Source organism: Mus caroli, unplaced genomic scaffold (assembly GCF_978045245.1).
Source record: "Mus caroli unplaced genomic scaffold, Mus_caroli_1 scaffold_16, whole genome shotgun sequence".
NCBI classification, from domain to species: domain Eukaryota; kingdom Metazoa; phylum Chordata; class Mammalia; order Rodentia; family Muridae; genus Mus; species Mus caroli.
Genome location: NW_028227271.1, coordinates 91,438,207 through 91,452,722, shown reverse-complemented (window position 1 = coordinate 91,452,722; position 14,516 = coordinate 91,438,207). Strand labels below are relative to the sequence as shown.

Sequence of the window (14,516 nt, the reverse complement as noted above, 5' to 3'; positions counted from 1 at the left end):
AAGGATTTAGGAGTATTTGACATTTGATGAGAGGTGAGGGGATTCTCTCATATATGGAAAGAATTTAAATGCACCAGTTCACCAGCTAGACTTGTAGATTTGTTACTTTGGTCTGTCATTAGTGTCTTATCTGGACTTAATAGATATTGGTTCATATCTCCCCAGAAAAAGTCATGCAATACTGAGATAATCAATTTAATATGGGAAATGACTTAGTTTTACATTTGTCTTAGATGTTTTAGCTGTGTCACTTAGCCTTCTTGTACTGGGCCCACAATAGCATAATATAGCATAACAGGAATGTGTTGTGAAGGAGACCTATTCATATTCTGGTAGCCAAGAAGAAAAGAAGGATAGGATGGATCAAGGTCCCAATATCTTTCTCAAGGGCATTTTCCCAATGATCTAACTTTGTTCCACTAGGTGCCATCAGCTAAAGGTTACATCACCTCTTAATAGTGCAATGGGATGGTGTCTAAGTCACTGGCACAGAGGCCTTGGTGGGATATTTAAGATGCAGACTATAAGACCTTCTACTTTAGTCACAGCATTTGAGTTGCTGAAAGAGATAGAAAGTGCTTAGTCCTCTCGTCTTCTCTCACAGGGCATTGTTTCTTGGCAGGGGGTCTGGTACAACTGATACCCAAAGTATCCATGTTGTCAAGATTATTCTTATGAAACAATTAGAGCTTTTGCAGATCTGGTGGAATTTGATATTTCTTGGGGATATTTTTCCTTAATAACACTGTTCCCATTGTATAATAAGACTTGGTTGGATAATTGGGGTTAATGGGCAGAAATGTGCTTTTCAGCCTTTCTCTCTCCCAACAGAGCCTTTGATCTCATGGAGAGTAATGACTTTGGGGCCACAGCTATCATCGTTAGAATTTGAATAAAGAGAAAATTCCCCCCTTTCCCAATAAATATTCACTCAAATGGCCATGCATGCAATAGAGAAAATGTGGGGTTCAATGGCAGACTTGCAGAGTCTGCATTAAAGAAAGCAGTGTAATTAGAATTCTTATGATGGAGACCTACAGGCAAATGGCCCTACGCATTTTGTTCATGAAATGGGAATGATCCAGTCTAATGTACAGATACTTTATTAAGTAATATATATGATAGTTATTTCTAAAGTGCTGTATAAAAGTAAGGCACTATCAGGCAGCTACGCAAAGTTAAAAGCCTTAATACAACCTATTCTTGACTGACTGTATGAAGACAGGTTTTTACAATGTGCAAACAAGACATGATCCCCTTTAAAAGTTAGGTTTTTGAGACTAAATGGCTCAAGAGGCAATAAAGATGATCTAATATGTCAAGGGAGACATTTTAAAAACTGAATAACTATATTATAGAGAGAAGTAGGAGACAATCTTCTTCTTTTAAAGAGCCATATCTATTCATAGCATATTTGGAAAAGTATTGGATTCAGGAATATGAAACCTAGGAAAGCACTATAAAGAATCATGGTGTCATTCCGAACAAATTGTTTAGTGGGGCAAACTATTATTAATAATGGGACAGTAAGTCACAGCAGCCCTCGATGAAGAGTATGTGCCGGTTTTATCTAGCGCTGTGTCTCGTCACACTGATCTGTGCCTTGAGAGTAGGTGTGTATATGATTGCAGCAGAATGAGCATGAAAGTCTAGCATTTAGTAGCTGAACTGTGTGAATAAGGAGACACATGCTTGCTGATTCCATGAGATTGATTCTTTGAGTGTCAATTGTGCTGGACCCCCTGTCAAGTAGTAATGCCCTGTGAGAGAAGAGATGATTGCCCTAAGAAAGAAAAATGAGAGTTAATTGTAAAAGCAATCTAAGTCCTTTAGCTTCTTAACTTATTGCCAATTTTGAAAACCCCAAGAAAAGAAGACTCATCCCAAATGTTTGAAGTGAGTAATCAACAAAAATTTGAATGAAAGAGAACACAGTCTTTGTTAAGGAACTTCATCTCTTAGGTTTGGGATAGCACATTGGCCAACATTACACTGTTGGTAATGACTTGTTAGGGTATTTCCACAGCAGAGTCTAAGGTCTTATTTAGGAAATCAATGAATGTGGCAATTGATTAGCCATGCCTTCCATGGGGTTGGAGTCAGGGGTGGTAGACAAATACCCATTAAGATGGTTTTTTAATTCGACATAAAGACTGAACTTGTAAATGACTTTTGACTTTCTCCTTGAATGATATCCTAGCCTCTTCCCACTTAGTTTGGGCCCAAGTGGTTGAGTTCTGCCTGCCTGGGATGTCTCAGAGGCAGTGCGCTTCCCAGGACATAAGTAGAAGAGGGAGAAAGGCCACTTGTGTTCTTATGTTACAAGAATAAGAAATCCTAACAGTGGGAGTGGGGGATGTCCCTGACTCTTGCTACATGTGGGACCCTTTTCCTCCACCTGGGCCACCTTGTTCGACCTTGATGTGACAGTATGTGCCCGGTCTTATTGTGGCTTGTTATGCCCTGTTTGGTTGATGTCCCTGGGAGGCCAGCTCTTTTCTGAGAGAAGGTGGGAGAGGGGAGCTGGGCAGGAGTAGAGACTGGGGGAAGAGGAGGGAGGGGAAACTGCAGTCAGTTATATGTAACATGTAAGAGAATAATAGTAATAAGAAAATAAGAAATCAATACTATGGAGACATTAGTTATTATTATTATTTGTGATAAACGGGTTGTTTTCCCTAATCTTTACTAAAATCATAACAAAGTGGTTTATTATGATGAGTAGACAGAACTCCTCCTACTTCAGTTCTTCCCGGATTCTGCTTCCTGAACTGTTGTTCCCTGTGCTCCCTGCCTGTCCTAGTATATGAGGTTAGGGAAGTTTGCCAGCATTCCTCGGTGTCTGCTGGCTTTGTCTGTCTTAGGGATGAGATGGTTCTGAGGGTTGTACAGAGTTGGGGGTAAGGTGGGGGGTGCTGAGTCGGGAGAGACTTGGTACTAGAGCACAGTATATAACATGCACAATTTCCTAACAGCCTCCGATTCCGAATATATTACCTGCAGCCCACCTTGCAAAATAATATGAGGAAAAACAAAATGACAAGTGAACAGACAAAAATGAGTTTATACGGCATTCATGCCTTCTGATACGATTTGAATTTTCTAAGCCCAGTTCCTTTCCGAGGACCTCAGCTGAGACCCATTACAGTGCTTAAGTATCCTTTCCTTTTCGTTTTCCTCCGTTGGTCTGTTTGATTTCTTATCTCTTGTGGTGCTTTGACCGAGAAATGCCTACAGTCCGGTCGCATATTTGAACACTTGGTCCCCAGCTTGGTGGCCCTGTTTGTGAAGGTTGCAGAGCCTTTAGAGATGGAGCTTTGCTGGAGGAAGTATGACAGTGAGGGAAGGCTTTGAGAGGCGATAACCTTGACGCACTTCCAGTTTCCTCTCCACTTCCTGTTTCCGGCTGAAGTTGTGACCTTTTAACTTCCTGCTCTGGTCACCTGCTGTCATGCCTCCCTTCTGCTTTCTCTGAAACTGTGAGTCAAAAGAACCTCGTTTTTCCCTCAGTTGCTTTTGGTCATGATGGTTTTTTGTTTTTTTGTTTTTTGTTTTTAATCACAGGAGCACAAATGTAACGAGTATACCTCTTGCCTAGAGAGAAGGGTAAATCACTTAGTCTGGTTCTCTGTTGACCTTTCCACAACACACTGTGTGTTCTCAACAGAGTATACTAGAAACAGAAATGAATAAAGGAAAATCTCCTAGGCACAACTGTGAATTCTACAAGTTAAAAATAATGATCAAAACAGCCTCAGTCCACATAAAGGGGAGGCAGCTTTAAAAAAGAAGATGTGAAGCCTTCCAGCTCCAAATGGCTTGAAAAAAACCCCCTCCCCGTTTATTACTTGTATCAAGATGTTGGCTTTTCTTCTCAATTTACTCCAATCTTGGTCTTGCTCTCTCTCTCTCTTTCTCTCTCTCTCTCTTTCTCTCGAGATCCACAGACAATTGTTTGTAAAGGAATGGTATAGAGGATGGGGGTTTGGAAGGGACAGACATATAGAACTGCCCCTTTATTTATTTATTTTATCTGAAGCAATTACTGTGGGGATAAACACCCTTCTTTCCAATATGGCAACACTATAAATAACAGCAGAATTCTTGGTGTCCCGGCAGGACCAGTGTTATAGTCTGCTGTCTGGGAGAAGTGATGGGTTACAAGCCGCTTCTGGAATAACGTATTAGCTTTGGTTAGCTATCCAAGAAGTTGAAATACTGGATTCAGAAAATTAAAATATGTTAAATACGTTAAAAAAAACCCCACTGAACCCCCAAATCAAAAAAAACAACAGCAACAACAACAACAACAAAAATCCCTCCATGATGACAAACAATAGTTGAGAGAATTGGGAGAAAAAAAAACAAGTTAGAAAAAAACAGTTTATTAAGTAATATCATATAAATAACGTTACAAAAATTGATTTGCAAAAGGCATATTTACTCTTTGTGAGAAATCACTTTTTTAAAGTTGCATCCTTTTCAAATTTATAAGACTAAGAAAAGAAAACCAAATAAAAGAAGCCATGTCAAGGAGTGGTGTTATCTCTCATTTGACTACAACAGAAGGCCCAGCCACACTGAGCTACCTCATTCTCCAAACACAGAAAACTTTGCCACGTAATGCGTAAGGCTACAGCGAGTTGCCGAACTAGGCGCGAGGATGGAAGCCAGCCCAATTGTTTCCATCCTCTCGTTCGTTCATCTTGCTGAAGACACGAACGGATAGAGGACTCCGGCCAGTAGGTCTTCAAAGGGTGGCATAAGCTTCAGTTTATACTTGAATTATTTTTTAAGTAAGTACAGTCGATAACCAGAAAGCCTTTATTTTCTTGGTTTAGAAATCACAAGTCACAGTAGGAGAACGCCAAACGGCCTTAGCTTGGTATTAGAGAAGACTCACACGGCGCTTATTACAAGGCCTATTCTGATGCGGCTTCCTTTCAAAGCAGTAAGAATAATTGCAAACAGAACAGCACAGTGGGTTTGAAGTGTTCCTGCGTTTCTTCTGAGCAGATCTATTGGACGTTTGTTGTACAAGCATTCCCCGTGAGTGCCGAGTGATTCTACATATGGGTTTTTTATTTTATTTTATAATAAACACTAAACTAATAGATCATAGAAAACTAAAAGCTTACAGAAGGTGCGCCAGATATATTTACATAAGTAGTAGCATAGCCTCACACGAAAGACCAAGATCTCATTACAGCGGGATGCTTTTTCTACAACACTGAGTCCATTTCTCATTTGTCAAATAACCTCATGTGAAAGGACATTTGAGTTTGTGATCCAAGGGTTTTTTTCTTCTTCTTTTTCTTTTAATGGAATTAAGCAACTTGTAAAAGGTCTTTTGAAATTAATCTAATAACCGGGTGTCTCCTCGGCTAAGTGCCCTAGTCTTGTCTGAAATATGGCGGGTAATGGCCTTTGTTTCCGTTTGACCTCCTCTTAACACTTTCATCTGGTGGCTCTGGCAGGCTAACGTTCCCCCCAAATTAAAAAATGAGAATGCACCATAAATAAGGTATTACAAAATGGGGAGATTAAAGATTGTCTCAGCAATGCTTAAATTAAATCGATGATGCAGAGACCATAAACTCCTGGCTTTAAAAATGAGCTATTTCTTTATTAACTTTTAACAAGTCTGTGAGCCAATGTATTTGCTTCCTAACAGGGTATTGCTCTTTACATTAAATATTGTCAGGGTCTGGTATTTTCAGTAGAGAATTATCCCTTTTGAAAATTATTCTGTAAAGACGTCAAAGGAAGATTTAAAACTCTGCAACCATGATCGTCACTGAACTCTGAGGAGACCACAATGTAATTCCCCTCTCTGGCAAAGAAAACACGCTTGTCAGAGCTCAAGATACAACCCATCTTCCTGAAAATGGCCACACTAGTTATTAATCTTTCTGCTTGTATAATCTGAGGAAGAAGGTTGGGTGGAGTGTTAGTTTAAATACCGTAAACTGCCTGTATCCTGGCCCCCCTTCCACAATGTAACAATTCAAAAATGATTTCATCTAAATAGAGTAAAAAATAAAATTACACCAAAATGATTTTTTTAAAAAAACAAAATGGAGCCTGTCTTTTAAAATAGCAGATATTTTTACTTTTTAGAGTGGTTTTCCAAAGTTGTTATGCTACTTCAAACATAGTATTTGGGGGCTAAGAGAATTTATTTGGTGGCTGTATTCATGAAGAAAAGGCATTTATTTGATTAGAATAAGCACCTCATTCAAATATTTAGCTTGCACCTAGGAATCAACTCTGTTTTTTCTTTTTTGCTGTTATGTTTCTATGGTGCTCAGGGCTGCAGAATCTCAGAATGCCTTGTTGATAAATCCTTTTCCTCTAGGAAATACCTGCTTCCAAGATAAAGCACTCTACATAGAATATTGTTCATGAGACACACAGATTACATAATGGAAACATTACGAAGTTATTTTGGCTCCTCAAAACTTGGATCTTCTGAGATCCAGAGTCAGTTTCTTGTATAATAACTTTGAGGAGTGGAAATGAGAACTAAGCCATGTATTTTTATCCTGAATTAAAATGAAATCACCAGCTTTGTTCCATCTGAAAATAGAGTGACTCTCTAGCCAAACCTCCAGAATGTGAACGTAGGGAAGTCGCATTTACAATGCCCAGATTTCCACTCCTAGGGTCTCATGAAATGGTCTGCACATCTTTCCCGTTTGATTTATTTACTTATTTGAGGACAAATGTTTTCAGATTTTTCTGAAGAAAGCAGATAGTGAGGGAATTTTAACCTAATGCACAATGGCTTAATGTTCTTTAAAATCTCAGCTTATTCTAGGAAGCATCATAAGAGGTTTAAAGACCCTCTTTCTGTCGAAAAGAGGTTTAAAGTTAGACAGGCCTCAGTGCTCTTGAAACAACCTTGTATTACTGCCCAGTCTGCTTATGTTCAACAGGGCAAATATTAAAGGTGGCCCCCTCCCACTCTCTTGTCATTCTCATTGCCTGTGTCTGTAAATCAAGAAACAAATATTATGAAAACTGGGCTGAAAACTGTGTCCCCCCCTTCCCCCCAGAACGGCATTTCAAGTTGGCTCAGGACTCAATACTCAAAGAAATCTGTCCGTGGGGAGGTTCTTAACCTGGTATTTTGGTGGGAAGCAGAAATTCAGAGAGAGATGAAGCTGGAGTTCCCATTTGCTGTGTGATGATTCTTAGAGGCAAGAGTTTCTCTGAACTTGACACCTACAGGACTCAAATAGTTCAGTTTCTTTGCAGATTTGCTTCCCCAACAATCTTTGTGATAAGACAATAAACAGTTATTTCAATATTGAGTCATAGTCATCTATTCTTGGTATGATGTGTGAGTTTTTCAGGGTGAGATAAAAAATACTTTGACCAATTACCTTGCTGACAATGCGACTTCCTTTCAAGGAACACTTGCACTCAGAGGAGAGGTCACCTTTATCCCAAAAGGTTGGAGATTGCTCTTGTCAGCCCTTGGAAATTTAACACCAAACTTCACACCAGAAGCTCAGAAGGGCAACTTTAGATAATACCTTTCTTTTTAAGAACTACGTTTCTTGGTTCAATTTGTCACATAATGTAAGATATAAGGTAGAGCACTCCAATTTTACAGTAAACCGTGTAAAGTGCCGTTCTTGTGATTCTTAGCAACTCTTATTCATCTTCCTTGGCTATCTTTTTTCATTACTTACCTGCGAATGGAATACATTCAGTGAAGCCATCTTGTAGCATTTGTTTGTGTTCCTGTGTGTGTGTGTGTGCGTGTGTATGAAGAATTAGAAAAATAAAACCTAAAAGCTGGAAATAGCCTAAGCATGAAATACTCATCAGTGTTCGGGACATCCCATCACAAACAGGAAACCATTCGGGAAATACAGAGGGCAATGTGGTTGTAAATATATATATATATATATACGTATATATATATATATATTTATATATATATATGTATATATATATATTTTAAACTGTATTCCAAATTCCGCAGTTCTCCTGTTCCACAGGTGCCACCTTTCCTACCTGGGTAACACATCTATTTAAAAGTCAACTAAACAATAGTGTGTTTCTAAACAGAAAATGTGTTGATAAAACCTCACCCTGAAATGGAAAGGATACTAAGATTATCTCTATAAAATGAACATTAATTGAAAATAAATTCCTATGACTATTAAGAGAAATCAGCACATTCTTAAGTATATATTATATATGTATGTACAGAGCCTTTTTTTTTTAAGTTTTCAAATGAGGATGTTTTCATTACAGTACTTTGGAAATTTCTGATGACTGCACACTATGAGAATCTAATGGGGAGAGTCATTAGGACGGTCATATGAAATAAATGATTTGAACCTGCCAGAAGGATTAACTGGGTTCAGTTGGGTCCCCTGGATAATAATTGACTAAGAGAGCCTAACTGCATAATTAGAGCAATAATAGATTGGATGGATTTTATATTACATTTCTGTCATAGTTGAGACTAATACTTTATCATCATTTCAAAGACAAGGATGGTAGTGTTGCTACCGAAGCCAGTTGGGAAAACATGGCTGCGTTTGGAAATTGACTGTCCCTGTGACACGAGTCTTAAGCATTCTTGCTGAAGGGGATCCATGCTCTTCTTCGGTGAGCCTTGTAGGAGCAGGGAATACTGGCTTCCACCAACATCTCAGTGCTAGTCATTTCTTTCCCTTGCTGCAGTGTAGGGATGTGATGGCTCTGAGGTCAAAGGGTTAGGTTCAAATGTGACTGGCTCTCACCTTCCCCTTGAACTCTAGAGTGGGGTATTCAATCTCCTAAGCCGCACTAAGTCAGGTTAATTATATAAAAGAAGTATTTGAAGAATATGAATTATTGTACTTCACACTTCTACACTCAGGTACAGGAGGATAATAGCAACCACACTACGAAGAGTTAACATTTGCCTCAGGAAATTCTCTCCAGGGCATTTATAGGATTAGACCTACTTCTCATTAGATTCCTGATAGTTGAAAGAATGAAGGGAACCGAGATACTTGGTGGCATAAAACCTTGAAATTCCCTAAATATGTCCTTTGTTAACTATTTTTTTTTTTGTAAAGCTATTTATCTTTTCCCTTGGTTTGGTGTGATGGTGAACCTTCTATGTTTATCACATGCAACCAAATCGTGTCAGGGAACACACCTTCTTCGCCTTTCATTACTGTCTTTGAACGATGCCATTTGATTTGCTCCTAAATCATCTTAAAACACGGAAGGATTTGATGTTATGGGTGGGTGTTGGTGCTAGGAACACCTTTCCCAGCACAGACAGGATGCCCCAGATACCACTTTAATTCCTTGACACACACACACATCCTTACAAACCCCTCCAAAGCTAATTATCTCCTTGAGAGCTGATAGACCAGGAACAATTTCCCAATTGTTAACCCCCTTTTTAAATGCTAAAACTATATTTTTATCATTAAAATGACCCCTTCTTCCATTAACATGTGAAATGTACAGTAGGAACATTCAGCTGACTGGAGGCTATGAAGGAAGTAGTAGAGTCTAGGCCAGCAGTAAGGGATGTGGCCAACCGGCTCTAAGGGGACAAGGGCCGTTCCTGCCTCTCCTCCCTCCGTGTGTCTGCTGGGCTAACTTGGTTAACTGCATGAACTAAAAAATAAAAATTTGCCTCTTGGAAGCTCATAAAAGTGTACTAGAAAAAAGTCTCTACCATTGGATCCACACGGACTGCAGCCATTGACTTTTGGACCAGGTACAACGGGAGAACCCCTCACGGAATAGTGGATAAATAGAAAGGACTAGCCACGTCACACAGTCCAGTGTCATATTGGAAAATGAAAAAGGCAATCGATTAGGAGTCTTTGTCACTGTCCATCCCTCCATACATATCTGCCAGCTTTTTGAACCGAGGGCCCCAGTCACTCAAATAGTCATAATCTTGGTCTCCATCTGTGGTCACAGATTCCAGCGAGCTCAGGGAGTCGGCCACAGAGCCGGTGCCTTCGTAGGCATAGGTGGCCAAGGAGTCGTAGGGAGGGGCTGTTGGGTCCGTGTCATTTTCCTTTAACCTTTGGTTAATGAAATCTCTGACATCCGTGTTGTCACGAGCTGTTGGAGTCCGCCGGGGTAGAAAAAGAGCTTCAGGCACAATGTCCCTGCGCGATTTGCTGTCCTCCATGGCTTCAGGGTTCCTCAGGGTTCCGATATCAAAGGCCTGGGTGTCTTCCTCTCCGCCACCTTCGTCGTTGTAACTGACAATGTTATCTCTGATGTCCTCTTTGGAAATGATCAAAGGCTCTTTCTTTCGCTGCCGCCTCAGAGCTGCGAACAGCACCACTGTCACTGGAAGCAGAAAGCAAAACAGAAGGGAAGGAAAGTTAATTTGCCACCCAATTAACGCCAGGAAGAAACACTGCTCCAACCTGCAGCTTTCAAAGTTCGCTTGAAAATGCAGGCTCAACTTGTCCCAGAGTTAAGGATACCTTTATCTCCATCCACAATCAGATTGGGAGCTTTGGGATGTAGCATTTTAAAGAAGGCTATACTTTAACTGGGGGGATAAAATGCTATCATTTTTGTCAGGACTTCCTTCTCTTTTCCCCTTTGAAAATGTAAACTACTTTCAAGGTAGGAGAAAATAAATAATAATAAAAATATTGGAGCCACAGAGAAAGTACGGTGATAAAAGTACAAATTATGCCAAGAGCCTAAAATGCTCCAAAACTGGATAAAGAAAAGGCTGGCACCTTTGGGATGTGTTGAAGGCTTCACATAACCCCACATCTAAAATAACTATTGCGCTATGCCTTCCTGCACCCCCAGCCCCCGAGAAAAGTGTAAAATTAGTTTAAAATCCCAAGCAGAGATGTGAACGTTTGCAAACCTTCCCACATTAAAAAAAAAAAAAAATTCGTACAGATAAAACCCAAAGAGACCCAGATTCCAAAAGCTAGTCTGGGCTTCAAGCTCAGCTAATTAAATAGGGCAGATAATAATAAACTTTCCACATGATTTGTGTTTGAGTTAAATAAGCATATTTATATGAGATTTCACTTTGAAAGACTTATATGTCCCACAAGTTCCCTGGCTGGAATGTCTGTTTTACAGACATATTATTTTTTCTTCTTCTAGCCCAGATTAGAGGCAAAGCAAGAATTATGTTTAAATGGCTTCTGATCTCTGTTCACAGCTGGTTGGTAGAACATAGCTGGCTACCTGTAGAGAGAGAGACACATCTACCTACAAATGGACCTAGGGGTGAAAAATAAAAGCAGCAACAGCTTAAAGAGAAAGTAAAGTGGCTATCCAACACAGAAAATGCATCTCCAGTCCATGTTTGTCCAGGACATACTGGCAGTGTCTCTTTAACATTTCACCCACGACACGGTCCAGTTTCTGTATGCCACGAAAACTGATTTCTTGCAACAATGTTTAGGAAGCAAGCACATCTTGATCCCAGTGAATAGATTTACACACTCACTTGTCTATACATTATCCTTTCAGGCACTAATAGTATTACTAGTTGGCTGCCTAGAGAGCTACTTCTCCATACCAATCACTGCACCAAGGGCATTTCATGTTCAGCTGAGTTAGTCATTGTAATAGACCTATGACTATTCACCATAGGTAAGACCCCTGTTTCCCGACAAGGAAGTCGAGATCTCGAGATGTCACATGCAGCAGGCATTCAAATCCAGGTCCACCAGACTAAAAAGGTTGCACTCTTACTTGCTATGTTGGGAGCTTATCGGGATAACTGTCTCTTTCCTAGGGAAAGACAGTTTCCCGATTCTCAAGTATGTGGCCGTGTAGCTGTCCATACTCCCTGTTCTCCTCAGAGAGTGTCCCGGCACCTCCACTGTCTCATCCACCCAGGGCATCCATTCATTCTCGCCATAAATAATTAGTGTCTGCTTTGTGCCAGGTGCAGTTCTAGGCCCTACCAGTAAAACATGTGGATGGAAAGCCGTGCTTCAGAGCATGCGCAGATGTTTGGGGACGGTTGGATGGAGACAGAAAATGAACATGTATACCAAGTCAGAAACTATTAGAGGCTGTTAAGTGTGATTTGAACAAGAAAAGGCAGAAGAGGCAAAGAGGATGGGGAGGGCTTCTCTGTTAGTTCCATGGGCTGGGAAGGTTCGTACCATTCCAGGAACGACAGGAGGAGCTATCCAAGGTGCTTGCTAGCAAAGGGGAAACAGCTACAGCCCGTAGGCAGGTCTTTGCTTGTAGTGTCTGGGGAACAAGCAAGACTCTCCATGGCTGGGCCAGAAGGGGCCAAGGAAAGGATATGAGAAGGAACCCTGGTGGCTTTGGTAAGCTTTCAGCTCCACCTTGGTAGGGGTTGGAGACCTTCAGGGCTTAGGTCTAATCCTCCTTTTATGCTGCTTTCCAGTGTGATGTGGTATGGATTTGCAAAAGCCAGGGATGTATATAGGTTAGGATAACATTAGGGATTAGAGGATAGACTTCAGCCATCTGCCCTTAAGCAGTTCAACTGTAATGTACATGAATTCTTTCTGTCCTTAAAGGCGAGACAGCAAGCGTTTATCACTCCATCATATTCCAGATTAAAGTACTCAGATTTTTAAAATTTCAGTTCTATGTTCATCTGAAATTATAGCCACAGTGAGAAGTGAGGGGGGGATAGTCAAAAGCCACAGGTGTCCAATGATTAGGCACAGTTTAAGTCTATAATGAAGACTACTTACATCTCCTGTTATCTTACCGTATACCTGATAATGGGAGATTCATGAAAACTGACTTTTATAAATGGGAACCGGGCTGGGACAGAGGCATTTAGGATTCATCTGTGTGGTGCCTTTACTGGGGAAAGGACTCTTGTTTCTCTGGTCTCTTGGGGCAAGAGGATGGCAGCAGGATTTCAGGAGTGAGGGAAGGGAGGGGGAAAAGATGTGGTCAGTTTCATGCTCCAATCCCATTGTAGATGTGATATGACCTCTCAAAGCAATTCTCTTCTCTGTAAAAGGGAAGCAATAATACAATGTCTGGGGCTGTCAAGAGGAATGAGGTAGATGTGAAAAATTTGGCAAAACTCTAAATTGCTATATAGATTAGATGTGATTGTTGTCGGGATGCTTGAAATATTTCATGTAATATTTCTACATGTATATAATGTGTTAGTTCAAATCCACTCCAAGCGCTCCTCCCTTACACACTATCTAACTTCTGTTTGAATCTTTTTACTGTTTTCTTTTAGTAAAATACTAGATGCTATGGGAATCACCCAGGGACTTTTTTGTGGTGGGCAAGTGCCCTATCCCAGAGCTCCACCCCTAGGCCAGGCCTGCCGTTGTATCAGATTTCCTCATGAGCCAGTGTGGTAACCTTCCTTCTCTGGCAACCTCTTGGCTTTGCCTCTAATCTCTCCAATGATCCCAGTTTAAGTCTGATGTTTTTTTGAGGCTGGAAACTGCATTGTAGTCCAGACGCTCACAGGGAACCTAGGGATTGGAATGGGCGGGCCATACCTGCCTGGAATGAAAGGCCTGGGTATGGCACTGAGCACTACCACCTGTTCTCTGTGTGCCTTGACCAAATGGCTAACTTCATATCTTGACGCCTCAGATTTCATATTGAAGACACAGATGCATACGTACACCCCAGGTAGTTCCGAGGAGCAGAAAAAGTTTGTAAAGCACCTTGTGCGCCACCGAAGTCTATGGAGTGAGCCTAGTTAAGCTAACACTCATTTTCTTCTTTTCAAAAAAAAAATATGTACAGAATTCCCAAAACACTAGACAAGGTGTGGGAGGTACTGAAGCCAATTAAGAATAATGAAGAGACAGTGAGTTTATTGCAGGAAAAAAAAGTGAAAAGGGGAGAAAAATGAGTTATTGAGTAGCAAGAGGGTAGAGAAGAGAAGATGGACTGATGCCTGTAGGTCTGTAAGTCAACGTGCCACAGAGATGCTTGCACATCTAGGATTATGGCTGCTCTACACATAATTTCCAGGAAATGGAGCCAGCCCAGATGTCTAAATAGATGAATAAAAAAAACCATGATACATATACACAATGGGATTTTATGCAGCCACAAAAAAAAAATGAAATCATGACATTTTCAGGAAAAACTGACTGAATGAGAGCATTACATTACTTGAAATAAGTCAAGTTCAGGACAAATCCTATATTTTCTTCTACATGAAAAATCTAGATTAACATCATATGTATGCACATATTCATGCATATGTATTTCTCTCTCTCTCTCTGTGTTTAACTATGTGGAGTGTAGGTTGCAAAAGTAGGAAGGGTCTAATGAGGGGGCAGAAGGAGGGTAGGGAGTGAATTGAATATATGAAAAAAAGTGGAGAGGGGCCATCTGGGGAAGGGGTAGGGCGGTGGGGAAGGGAGAGGGTGAGAACCAAGTATGAGGACACATGTGTATGGAGAATCAATTTGATGTGTAAAGAGATACATTGCTTTGTACGTTAACCATAAAAAACAGCTAACATGTAAAATTAGGACAGAGAACTAGAGGTGGTAAGGAGGTTTAGTAGG

The 14,516-nt window shown here is 40.5% G+C and overlaps 1 protein-coding gene across 3 annotated transcripts in view; it reads right to left on the bottom strand.

The window, feature by feature from the left end:
* Positions 1-4,420: 4,420 nt before the first annotated feature.
* The window catches only part of Cdh6 (cadherin 6), a 138,595-nt gene continuing 128,499 nt past the window's right edge, over positions 4,421-14,516 (bottom strand). For 2 of the 3 annotated variants that reach the window (XM_021183142.3, XM_029470041.1), the window contains exon 12: positions 4,421-10,335. In XM_021183142.3, the coding sequence (XP_021038801.1) occupies positions 9,845-10,335 (491 nt within the window). In that variant the 3' untranslated portion in view covers positions 4,421-9,844. The remainder of the gene's footprint in view (positions 10,336-14,516) is intronic. The other variant, XM_029470042.2, reaches the window with a different exon arrangement.